At 45.3% G+C, this 12217-nt stretch overlaps 1 protein-coding gene across 17 annotated transcripts in view; it reads right to left on the bottom strand.

Moving 5' to 3' along the window:
- The window catches only part of TMEM181 (transmembrane protein 181), a 109945-nt gene that overhangs the window by 42470 nt on the left and 55258 nt on the right, over positions 1-12217 (bottom strand). For 12 of the 17 annotated variants that reach the window (XR_012433578.1, XR_012433579.1, XM_005552210.4 and 9 more), the window contains exons 4-6: positions 11616-11706; positions 10219-10340; positions 5913-6023 (exon numbers count right to left, since the gene is read on the bottom strand). Coding sequence is in view for 11 of the 17 variants with exons in the window: in XM_005552210.4 (XP_005552267.2) it covers positions 5913-6023; positions 10219-10340; positions 11616-11706 (324 nt within the window). In the remaining 6 variants the exon portion in view is untranslated. The remainder of the gene's footprint in view (positions 1-5912; positions 6024-10218; positions 10341-11615; positions 11707-12217) is intronic. The other 5 variants (XR_012433577.1, XM_074037346.1, XM_045391320.2 and 2 more) reach the window with 1 other exon arrangement.

Here is a 12217-nt window from a genome sequence, read left to right as displayed (position 1 = left end):
CCAGCAGGGGCAAGGGCTCCGTCTGCCCCACATCCTTGCCAGCTTCGGCATATTCTGTCTTATTTCTGCCATTCTGGTGGGTGTGTAGTAACACCACTAAAATACTATTAGTGTCTACTTATTATAATACTTGTTTACTTTCAAAAAGAAATGAAAGCAGCTTATAATAAAAAGCCAGATTAGATAGAAATAATTTTTAAAGTGTTTTAAAAGGCAAAATAGTGAAGAAAGAATGCAGATAATTATACCAGAAATCCATATCAGGATGTTAGTAATTAGTATAATTCAGCAAAAAACTGATTTCTGAAATTTCTGACAGCCAGGACCGAGAAAAAATGTAATGCATCCCATGGCTTTCACTCTCTAATAAAAGGCATTATAACAAATAGCAAAAGGAATTCTGTTTTTGCTTTTTGGTACTTACCCAAAGAAACTGAAAACATACAGGCCAGGCAAGGTGGCACACGCCTGTAATCCCAGCACCTTGAGAGGCTGGATCACCTGAGGTCAGGAGTTTGAGACCAGCCTGGCCAACATGGTGAAACCTCGTCTCTATGAAAAATACAAAAATTATCCAGGCACGGTGGCGGGTGCCTGTAATCCCAGCTACTTGGGAGGCTGAGGCAGGAGAATCGCTGGAACCCAGGAGGCAGAGGTTGCAGTGAGCTGAGTGCCATTGCACTCCAGCCTGGGCAACAAGAATGAAACTCCGTTTCAAAGAAACAACAACAAAAATGAAGTTGAGAACTTATGTGCACAGAAAAATCTGTATACAGATGTTTATAGTACCTATGTTCATAACTGTCAAAACATAAAAGCAATGAAGATGCTGTCCTTCAGCCAATGGACAAACAAGCTGCAGTACATCCAGACAATGAAATTATTCCATGATGAAATGAGCAATCAAGTCATGGAAAAAACTTAAAATGCAAATAACTTAGTGAAAGAAGTCAATCTGAAAAAATTACATACTATATGATTCCAACTAGATGACATTCTGGAAAAAGCAAAACCATGGCCTGGCACAGTGGCTGACGTGTGTAATCCCAGCACTTTGGGAGGCCGAGGTGGGCGGATCACCTGAGGTCAGGAGTTCGAGACCAGCCTGGCCAACATGGCAAAACCCCGTCTCTACAAAAAATACAAAAATTAGCTGGGCGTAGTGGTATGCGCCTGTAATCCCAGCTACCCGGGAGGCTAAGGCACGAGCATCACTTGAACCTGGGAGGCAGAGGATGCAGTGAGCCAAGATCTCACCACTGCACTCCAGCCTGGGCAACAGACTGTCTCAAAAAAATAAATAAATAAATAAAGCAAAACCATAGAAACAGTAAAAAGACAGGTGGCTGCCAGGGGTCTGAGGAGGGAGGGATGAATAGGTGGAGTACAAAGGATTTTCAGGGCACTAAAACGAACCTCTATGGTACTACAAATAGTGGATCTTACAGAATGTACAACACCAAGAGGGAATCCTTATGTAAACTGTGGGCTCTGGGTGGTGTGTCAATGTGGGTTCATTAACTGTAACAAATGTACCACTCTGGTGCGAGATGTTGACAATGGGGGAGGTTGTGCATATGTAGGAGGAGAGAGCATTTAGGAAATCTCTGTACCTTCCTCTTAATTTTGCTGTGAACCTAAAATTGCTCTAAAAAATAATAATGTGGAAAAAATTTTGGAGGTTTAAAGTTCACAACACAATGTCTTCAACAACAATTTTATAAAAGACATAGAAACATTTTGCATACAATTCTCTAATTTCTTAGTGCATCTCTCTACAAGCTGCCAGCATAACGTTGATTATGTGATTCTCCGAGGATACTGAGTCACAACAGAAGAAACAGCACGCAGGGCTCGCCAGCACCTGAGGTTCTGGGATGGATTCTGGCATATGCCCAGGACTTCCCCCTTCAGTATTAGTTGCCTCAGGAGTTTTTGTTTTGTTTTCAAATAATTTTCTTTTCGGGTAATAAAAATAACATTCATCACGGTAAATAAAGGAAAACACAGAAGAAATTAAACATTAATCCCACCACCCAGAGACAGCCTTCTAGACATCTAGTTTTCTGTAACAGAAACACTTCTAATTCATGCGCTTTTGTTTTCTTAAATCAATCTATAGTTTGTGCTAGTTATCCTATTAACTTACTATTTTAGTAGCTACAGAACTAATTGTTTAACCAGAAATCTACTGCTGAAATACAGATTGCTCCCAACTTCTTACTCTGAGGAATAGGGTTGAATATAAATCACTGTATATGTTTCCAGTTCCTTAGTATAAATTTCTAGAATTAGAATTACTAAGTCAAAAAGAACATGGAAGTAGAGGCTTTTATATGCTGCTAAATTACCCCAAAAGTTAAATCAGTTTACACCCCTATTCATGTGTATGAGAAAACCTGTGTCCTAGCATTTCGCCCACCATGTTATTTGTTATTTTTAATATTTGCATTGTTTTTTTTTGTGAGACAGGGTCTCACTCTGTCACCGAGGCTGGAGTGTGCAGTGGTGTGATTACAGTTCGTTGCAGCCTCAAACTCCCAGGCTCAAGTGATCCTCCTCCCTAGCAGCTGGGACTACAGGTATGCACCACTATGCATGGCTAACTTTTAAAATTTTGTTTAGAGATGTGGTCTCAGCTAGGCCGATCACCTGAGGTCAGGAGTTTGAAACCAGCCTGGTCAACGTGGTAAATCCCCATCTCTACTAAATACATGAAAATTAGCAGGGCATGGTAAACTATTATAGCTATTAGTAGCTGTAATCCCAGCTACTAGGGATTACAGCTAAGGCAGGAGAATTGCCTGAACCTGGAAGGCAGAGGTTATAGTGAGCCGAGATGGCGCCACTGCACTCCAGCCTGGGAGACACAGTGTGAGACTCCGTCTCAAAAACAAAAAAACAAAGATGGGATTTCATTATGCTGTCCAGGCTGGTCTCCAACTCCTGGGCTCAAGCAAGCCTCCTGCATCAAGTTTCCAAAGTGCTGGGATTACAGGCATAAGCTACTGCTCCCATCCCAAACTATGAAGATTGATTGGTTAAAAAAAGGCATTCATGGCCGGGCATGGTGGCTCACACCTGTAATCCCAACACTTTGGGAGGCCAAGGCAGGCGGATCATAAGGTCAGGAGATTGAGACCATCCTGGCTAACACGGTGAAACCCCGTCTCTACTAAAAATACAAAAAATTAGCCGGGCGTGGTGGCGGGCACCTGTAGTCCCAGCTACTCGGGAGGCTGAGGCAGGAGAATGGCGTGAACCCGGGAGGCAGAGGTTGTCGTGAGCCGAGATCATGCCACTGAACTCCAGCCTGGGTGATAGACCGAGATTCCGTCTCAAAAAAAAAAAAAAAAAAAAAAGCATTCATTCTTGAACTCTCTAATCTTTGGTTTATAGCAAGGATGAACATAATTTCAAAAGTCTGTTGCCACGTGAATTTCTGAATTTGTAAGGTGCTGTATTGCTGTTCTTTCATTCAACCAATACATATCTATTGCAAGCCTAGCAGCCGCCGGGCACTATGCTGGCTGCTGGGGAAATGAAATGTACAAAAACGCAGAAAAATCTTTGGTGACATCCCTAACAAATCTCCAAGGGTCTTAAGGACTGTCTTTCCAGATGCTGAAGAGTGCCACCAGAAATGAGGCTCTGGCTGTGCTGTAATTCAAGGTGAGTGGTTCCCACGGTAACGTCTTTTGAACCCATTCCTTTTTGAGCCCCACAACAATATTGTATCACTTGCCTTCCATCAGCAATGGCAGAATGGCATGTACCTAGTTTACCTAAGATATGTACCAAATTCTTCACGAACAACTTTAAGAGGAAATAAACAGATACAAAAGATGGAAGGACAAAATCCACAAAGGCAAATAAAACAGTGGCCCACACCCACGGAATAGGGTCAGGATAAACTACAGCCTCTGGAGAAAAGTGCTGAGAACCATAAAAGGCTTGTAGGAGATGATGTTCTAATAAAGTAGATGATGGAAGGGAGAGGTCCCTTGTTTGTCTGCACTGTTGAATCAGAATGATTCTGAAATAGCGAAGTCTAAAGCACAGATGGTTAGCAAAGGACTACATCAAAGTATGCCTAAGCTCAGTGCACCTGCCTCAGACCCCATCTGGGATCCCCCCAGCCGGCACCATGAACCAGAGGACACAAGCAGAATACTAATCAGATTCTCTGAGGACAAAGATCCAGGAGATCACTCAGACCGCAAAGACCAGACCCCAGATTCAGATCCAAAAGATCTGGAAAGGCTGGCTGAGGCAAAGGGCCGAAAGGAAGAGGCCACTAGTGACAGCGAGCCAGCTCAGGTGTCCCAGCAGCACAGCCCAGGGCCACCTGCTCCTTCCACATCAGGAACACCTGCCGCTGCAGCCGGGTGACTGGGGCAGCTTCAGGAAGGAAACCTGGAGCCAGAGGGGTACAGAGTCACATCCCCAGCACAATGTGAAAGAAAAGAACAATTTCAGAGGGGAGGAGACGGCCGCCTTCAAAGGGCTGTAAGGTAGACAGAGGAGAAAACTCATTTTGTGTAGTTCACAACAGCATTATTCACAACAGCCAAAAAATGGGAAACAACGCAAATGCCTGTCAACTGATGAACAGATCAACAAAATGTGGTCTAGCAATACAACAAAATATCATTCAGCAAAATGAAGGAGTGAAGTACTGAGCCCGCGACAACCTGGATGGACCTTGAGACATCACTGGTCACCAAAGACCACACGTTGCATGATTCCATTCACATGAAATGTCCAGACCAGGCAAATCCATGGGGACAGAGAGAACATTAGTGATTGCCAAGGACTGTGGGGAGGGAATGGGAAATGACTACTAACAGGTTTCTTTAAGAGGCAATGAAAATGTTCTGGTACCAGAATGACTGGACAACTCTGTGACTGTGCTAAAAACCACTGAATGGGCCGGGCGCAGTGGCTCATGCCTGTGATCCCAGCCTTTAGAAGGCCAAGGCAGGCAGATCACCAGGTCAGGAGATCGAGACCATCCTGGCCAACATGGTGAAACTCCGTCTCTACTAAAAATATAAAAATTAGCTGGGCGTGATGGCACGCACTTGTAATCCCAGCTACTTGGGAGGCTGAGGCAGGAGAACTGCTTGAACCCGGGAAGTGGAGGTTGCAGTGAGCCAAGATCACAGCCACTGTACTCCAGCCTGGTGACAGAGTGAGACTCCATCTCAAAACAACCAACCAACCAACCAACCACTGAATGTATGCTTTCACTAAAAGGGCAAACTTTCTACTTTGATAAAGCTGTTTTTTTTTTTTTTTGAAGGTATCCATTAATATCTCCATTTAATATTCACAGCTCTATGAGGCAGCTATTTTACACGTAAGAAAACTGAGGTTCAACAAAATCACATGGTCAATGATGGAGGTAGGGCGAGAACCCAGCTCACCGTCCAGTCCAAATCCCCTCTCCTCGTCACTATGCTGGTTCTACTGACTCCTAATGAGTGGAAAGGGGAGATTTCAGCTGGACACAAGAAAGGACAGTCTAACAATTAGAACAGTGCCCTCCCATTCACTGGCAGTTCAGGCAGAGACTGACAACCACTCACAGGGGCCGGAGAAAGGGGTGCTGCGTCTGCAGGAGGGTATACCTGCTAACCCCTTCACTGCCTTGCAGCTGAACACACTATACACTCTCTTTTCTAAATCTCAAGATACCTAAGGTTTGCCCTGTCTCTATGCTATTGAATCTATTTTTGGTTCCATATGCTTAAGAAACTGTAGTTTTCCTATAATTTTTAAAAACTTTACATGTCCTCCACTTTCCAAATTAACATTATTTAGATGTTGAGATGTATTTCAATCATTGAGCAAAAGAATGGGAACTAGAACATGAGCCATGGAAACGTGCAGTCAGCTGGTATACTTACCGTGAAGTTCATTCCCTTGATGGGGAGCTTCAGGTGTTCAAATCCCACTATCACCGTATACTGAGTGTAATTCAGGTAGCCAAGATGAGCCACAATAATCTCTGCACATTTCTGCAAATACACAGGAAGATTTGCCTTTAAAGAAAGCAAGACTCACGTTCCCACCAAATAACCCAGGAAGTAACCCATTTCAGCAGATGAGCAGAACTCATCGTCTCCAGAGAACTCTCCAAAAGCCCAGAGAAAGTCAGATGCCAGCCAAACAGTTCCTAGAAAGAATGAACCAAATGGTATTTTCGGAAACATAATATATGATTTACACCAATTAGAATCTTTTCTACTTTGGATGACTGAAAATAAGTCACTGTGTAAGAAAGTTAACAGTGCAACGCAAGCCTGACATTTCCATAAATATGTAACACTAGAACACAGGGGAAACGTAAGCTAAGACACGTCAATGCGGACGCCGCGACCTAATTTGTCCTCCCTGGCCCAATTTTGCGACTGTTGTAGTAATAAACAGAATGAATTACGTATTTTTCTTTCTCTCCTTTTAACCTGTCACTCTGTACATGCAGCCCTCTTTCCTCTCCATCCTGCACCCTCCACCCTCCACTCCGAGTCAAAGCAAAGGCTGTGTGCACAGCAGCAAGTGCGGATGTGCAGATATGTGTGCTCCACTGTTGTCAAGAGCTCCTTCCTTTTGTCCTTTAGAACTAAAAGCCAGGTCTCCTCTGCTTTGCTATCCCCTTCCGGAGTGGCAGGGAGGACAAACCCTCATGCAGGGCTACAGAGGTGCACCCACTGGCCACGCACACAGAGCCGGCCACTCCTCCCCAGCAAGCTCGGCCCCGGCCCTGCCTTTCGGAATGTCACTCTCCACCATCCTGCTGCTGCCCAGAGCAAATGGGTGGTTCTCTGGCTTTCTAATAGTGCATCACTCCAATGACTGGTCAAGCCTCGAATGTCTGAGGTCAGGTAAGAAAACAGGTGTGGGTTTTATACAGCAGCCTTAAAAAGACAAGAGGGTGGCCAGGCATGGTGGATCATGCCTGTAATCCCAGCACTTTGGGAGGCCAAAGCAGGCCGATCACTTGAGGCTAGGAGTTCAAGGCCAGCCTGGCCAACATAGTGAAATCCCGTCTCTACTAAAAGTACCAAAAATCAGCCGGGTGTGGTGGCGGGCGTCTGTAATCCTAGCAACTCAGGAGGCTGAGGCAGGAGAATCCCTTGAACCTGAGAGGCGGAGGTTGCAGTGGGCCAAGATCATACCATTGCACTCCAGCCTGTGAAACAAGAGCAAAACTCCATCTCAAAAACAAACAAACAAAAAGACAAGAGGACAACTGTCAGGGAGGAGGACGAGGAGTGGAGTTGGGTAACACGGTGGGGTGCTGACCTAAGGGAACGGGGAGAAAGCAGAGAGGAGCGGAGTGTGCAGGGGGCTGAAGGCAGCACCAAGGTCACCATCTCAACTCACAAAACACTTCAGCCCACTGGCAGCCCTGGGCCTGCACCGAAGCCCACAGTGCCCCGCAAGGAGGGGCTGCCCTGCAAAGGGGCTAAAGGCGCCCACCTCCCACTCTCCTATGCCAGAAGCACAGGTCATCTGCTATTTTCATCACATTGGAAAGGGAAGCCAAGGCTTCCTTTCCACCTGATCAGCTCTCATTAGAATCTCCTGCCTGCCCTCTGGGCAAGTGTGTGGTCCACCTTCTCAGCAAAACTAAATTCACCTTTCCCCTCCGGCAGTCGGGTCACAGGATGAGGTGCAGAGGCAGGGGTGGCTAAGGACTATGCAGGAAGGGATGGCTTAAAATTTGTAAATACATTTTTGCTGGGTAGACAAACATGTCTTGCTAGTTCAAGAATTTGTCTCACTTTTCAGGGATGTTTTAATTAACAAAAGAGCTGTATCTCAGGCTGCATATACTTATGAGTTTAAAAAAACTACACTAAAGATTCTGGCATCCCAAGTTCAAACCACGGTTCTGCTGCTGACTATGATGTACCTCTGAAAATCACGTGATGGTACCACAGCTTTCTCACCTGCAAGGTGTGGAAGGCCTTGCTACCTACGTCAGACAATGGCTTTTCTTTACAGCAAAAAAAAAAAAAAAAAAAGCAAGTCAGGCACAGCGGTGCACATTTGTCATCCTAGCTACTTGGGAGGCTGAAGCAGGAGGATTGCTTGAGCCCAGGAGTTCAAAGCCAGCCTGGGCAACATAGCAAGACTGTGTTTAAGAAAAAAAAAAAAGTATGTAAGAGGGTGCTAAATATCTCTGTAATGTAAAAATTCCATGTTTTTTAAAGCCAGGGCAATGCTCCTTGTAGGGTTAGAGAGGGACCTGAGTAGACAGGGAACAGAAGCAAGATATTCCTAAAGGGTGATACAGTATAAACTGAGGTAGGGCCAACAATGAAGAGGGAGGAAACCATGAAGACGCACTGAAGGGCCATTCTCAAGGTGCACAGCACGGTGGCCACATCCAAGAAGCAAGTGCAGGCCAGCCAGTACCCTGGCAGCCTGGCCCTGCTTGAAGCAAAGGCTTTAGGTAGGGCAACCCACTTGTCCCGATTTTAAAACAGGAAGTCCCGGGTGCTGAGAAACCACTCAGTGCAGGCAAACCAGGACGATGGGTCTCACCAGCTCCAAATAAGCAACCCCTGACTAATGGTCCACTGACCCTCAATCTGAGAGGCAGCACAACAAGGTGGGTGTCATCAAGCTCTCCAGGTGGGAGTGGCCGCCAGGCCCTCGTATGGGAAGAAAGCAGCTTCTTGGGCCATGGTCCTGTCTGACACTCAGACCTGTTATCCCTTCAGCAGTACTGATCACACCCCTCCTGCACAGAGGCCTCAAATGGGGGATGAAGGGATGCCTCATGCTGTACACATAAGGCACACTCACACATGTTATTCACCTTGATCTTTACTGCTTTCCTAGGGCAGGCAGGAAGGCTTGATCCCAACTTTATAGATGGGGAAAATACACTTTGGAAGCTGACTCAGTCCCTGGATGCAGAATGAGAGTCCAGTCCCACATGATCCTCCCACCTTGGCCTCCCAAAGTGCTGGGATTATACGCATGAGCCACCGGGCCCAGTCCTTGAATTCTTTCTTGATAGGAAAAACAGGGCCAGTATACGTATCACTAGTAACTAGGCAGTATGCATGGTGGTTAAGGCCACAAGCTTCAGAATAAAAGGGTACAGGTTTAAATCACAGGCACTCCACTTAGTATCTGTGTTACCTTGGGCGATGATTTAGACCTCTCTAAGCCTCAGTTTCTTCTTCTACAAAACAGGCTCTAATAGTAGTTTCTACTTCATGGACCTGCTGTGAGGCTCGAATGAGACAGTGAGTGGACGGTACTTGGCATGACACCTAGCAGAGAAAACTATTTGCTATGCGGCTTCTGACATTACTTTTCTAATCCTATAAGAAAATGCACTGCCCTGTTTTGATGCTCTCCAAGTTCTCCACGCTGCCAATAACCTGTTGTGTCTGAGGTGGACTCCTTGCTGTATAGCAGGGATCTGGTTCTGATTCTCTGGACTCAGAACAGAATACAGTGCCAATGAAATCAAACATGAGGGCTCGTTCCCCACTCTGGACCCCAGGTTTCCTATGCGTCAGCCATACTGTACTCTGAAGCAGATGCTCAAAAAGGTAGGCCCCTGACCCCAAAGAGGCCCAGGTACTCAGCTTCACACAGTCAGATCAGGGCATGCATCACGCGGCTGGGAACAACCCAAAGCCTCAGTCAGGAGTTACCATGGAAAATTAGGCCTGGTGGCACACGCTTGTAGTCCCAGCTACTTCGGAAGTTAAGGCAGGTGAACTGCTTGAGCCCAGAAGTTTGAGACTGCAGTGAGCTGTGATTGTGCCACTGCACTCCAGCCTGGGTGACAGAGCAAAAACCTGTCTCTAAACAAAACAAAACAAAAAACGAGTGACCACAGCTGGTGGCAGACGTTCGTATGAGGTGGCAGCCCATAACATTCATTAGGGACACACTGGGCAGTAGGTCACACACACAGTAAAAACAAGTACCATGTATGCTCAGGCTGGCTGGCAGTCATGTGTGCACGCACTATGGATGTGTGAATGCATGTGTACGTTTGTAAGAATTTTCAAGGGTATCCAACTATAAAATTAAGTAAGTTTTCTCATGCCATCTTTGCTACGACTCAATTTTTCTCACTTAAGAACAATTTCTCAAAGCCTCTTACCATGCTATCTTCTACAATTAAATGTGTATGCAGCCTGAGGGCTGACTGTAGGGCTCGTCCCACACACTCACCCCTGCACATGTGAGGGTCCTTGTCCGGTTGTGAACTTTGTTATGAATGTACATCGTGGTTCCATCTTGAGCTACACCGTCGACTTTAACAGTCATGGGAAAGCTTGTCTTAATAGAAGTTTCTACAAAAGAAAAAAAATTCAGTGTTAAGAGACCATGCCAGGCACATCACACCTACAAAGGTGCCTTCCGGGCTCTGTAATGACCTTGGAGCCAGGAAAACACAGAAAGCCCGTAAAGTCCTTAGGCCACACTGGCCTCAGTACATTTGAAAATCTTTTAATTGCCCAGCAAACAAAGCCTTTCCATTAGATTCCAACCCAAGACCCAGGGGGTCTACGTCAAAACCTGCACTTCAGATCCATCAGTTTCACTTCCACTTCACGCACAAAAAAGGGGTAAATATTTCATGGTTAATGAACTTGCATTTTTAATTTCTCGCATACATTTTTAACTTACCAAATTCTATACCAAAAATAGGAACAGATTTCTGATTTCTTCTAATTATAGGTTTTTCCAATTATATTCTCATTTAAAAAATCATAACAAAATATAAAGACGAATTAAATACTATGAATTTCACCACCTAGAGATAATCACAATTCATATTTTGTGTCTATCCTTCCAGGCCATTTTCTAGACACACGAATACCTAGTAATGTGAATTTTTTGCTTTCTGAAATGGTACAAAGAGGGGATAATTTTTTTGTAAATGTATTTGTTTCACTTCATTTACTGTGGTCATGGGGTTATCTTTTCAAATCCTTTCTCAACCAGAGTGTCTCATGTGAACCACAGAACAGAAAATGATTTGGGTCTCTTCTCCATTCTCCCCAGGATGATATAAAGCTAGTGCCACTGTAGATTGACAGAAGCTAACTCATCCTGAACAATGGATGCATTAGGGGAAGGTTTCTCAGTCTCTGCATCACTGACATTTTGGGCCAGATAATTCCTTGTTGTGGAAGTGGGCGGGAGGTGTCGGCATCTCTGCCCTCTCCCCACTAGATGCCAGGAGCACTCCCTCCTCCTCTCCATTTGTGACAAAATTGTCTCAAGACATTGGCAAGTGTCCCTGGGGGGCCAGAACCATTACTTTAGGGCATCAGGTCTTAATCCTCCCCCAGATCCTCACTGGAAAAGGCTGGCAGCTGTAGCACCGACACCATGCAGCCATTGAGCTAAGCTGACCAGGACTCTACGGAGGACGTGTAACTGTTGTAACTTTCTCTCCCACAGGAAGACATTTAAGGGGTTTCCAATTTGTTGCTATAATAATAATGGACATCCTCATACATCTATCTTTGAGCACTTGTCCGAATATTCTGAAGTCAACATCTAAAATACGATGTTTCTTCGTACAAAGAAGAATCATCCCAAAATGTCAAGCTCCATACCTTTTGATTGGTCCAACTCAACAACACATGTCAGCCATAGTTGCTGATTGTATGTAGACAGTGGATTTGAAAGTATTTGAATTGGCTTTAGCTGAAGAAAAAAAAACAAAGTAATCCATGTGACCTTTTCATTGAGTCTACCAAATACCTCATCATGTTAACACACAAACTTTACTTTTAGCAAAAAAGGCTTGAGTGTTAGCTCTGAAACAGAAATACGTGACGTTTTCCTTTTTCTTTTTTTTGACACGGAGTCTCGCTCTGCCGCCCAGGCTGGAGTGCGGTGGCGCGATCTCAGCTCACTGCAAGCTCTGCCTCCCGGGTTCACGCCATTCTCCTGCCTCAGCCTCCCGAGTAGCCAGGACTACAGGTGCCTGCCACCATGCCCAGCTAATTTTTTGTATTTTTAGTAGAGATGGGGTTTCACCGTGTTAGCCAGGATGATCTCTATCTCCTGACCTCATGATCCACCCTCCTCAGCCTCCCAACGTGCTAGGTTACTGGCGTGAGCCATCGCGTCCGGCCATGAGGTTTTCCTTTCAACTACGTAAGTGACATTCTGCCTTCCAGAAAGGACTAACTTCCAGCTCCAATTCATGTCT

The sequence above is a fragment of the Macaca fascicularis genome, chromosome 4 (genome assembly GCF_037993035.2).
Source record: "Macaca fascicularis isolate 582-1 chromosome 4, T2T-MFA8v1.1".
NCBI lineage: Eukaryota > Metazoa > Chordata > Mammalia > Primates > Cercopithecidae > Macaca > Macaca fascicularis.
The sequence above is the reverse complement of the archived record's forward strand: the minus strand, read 5'-3'. Positions and strand labels throughout refer to the sequence as shown.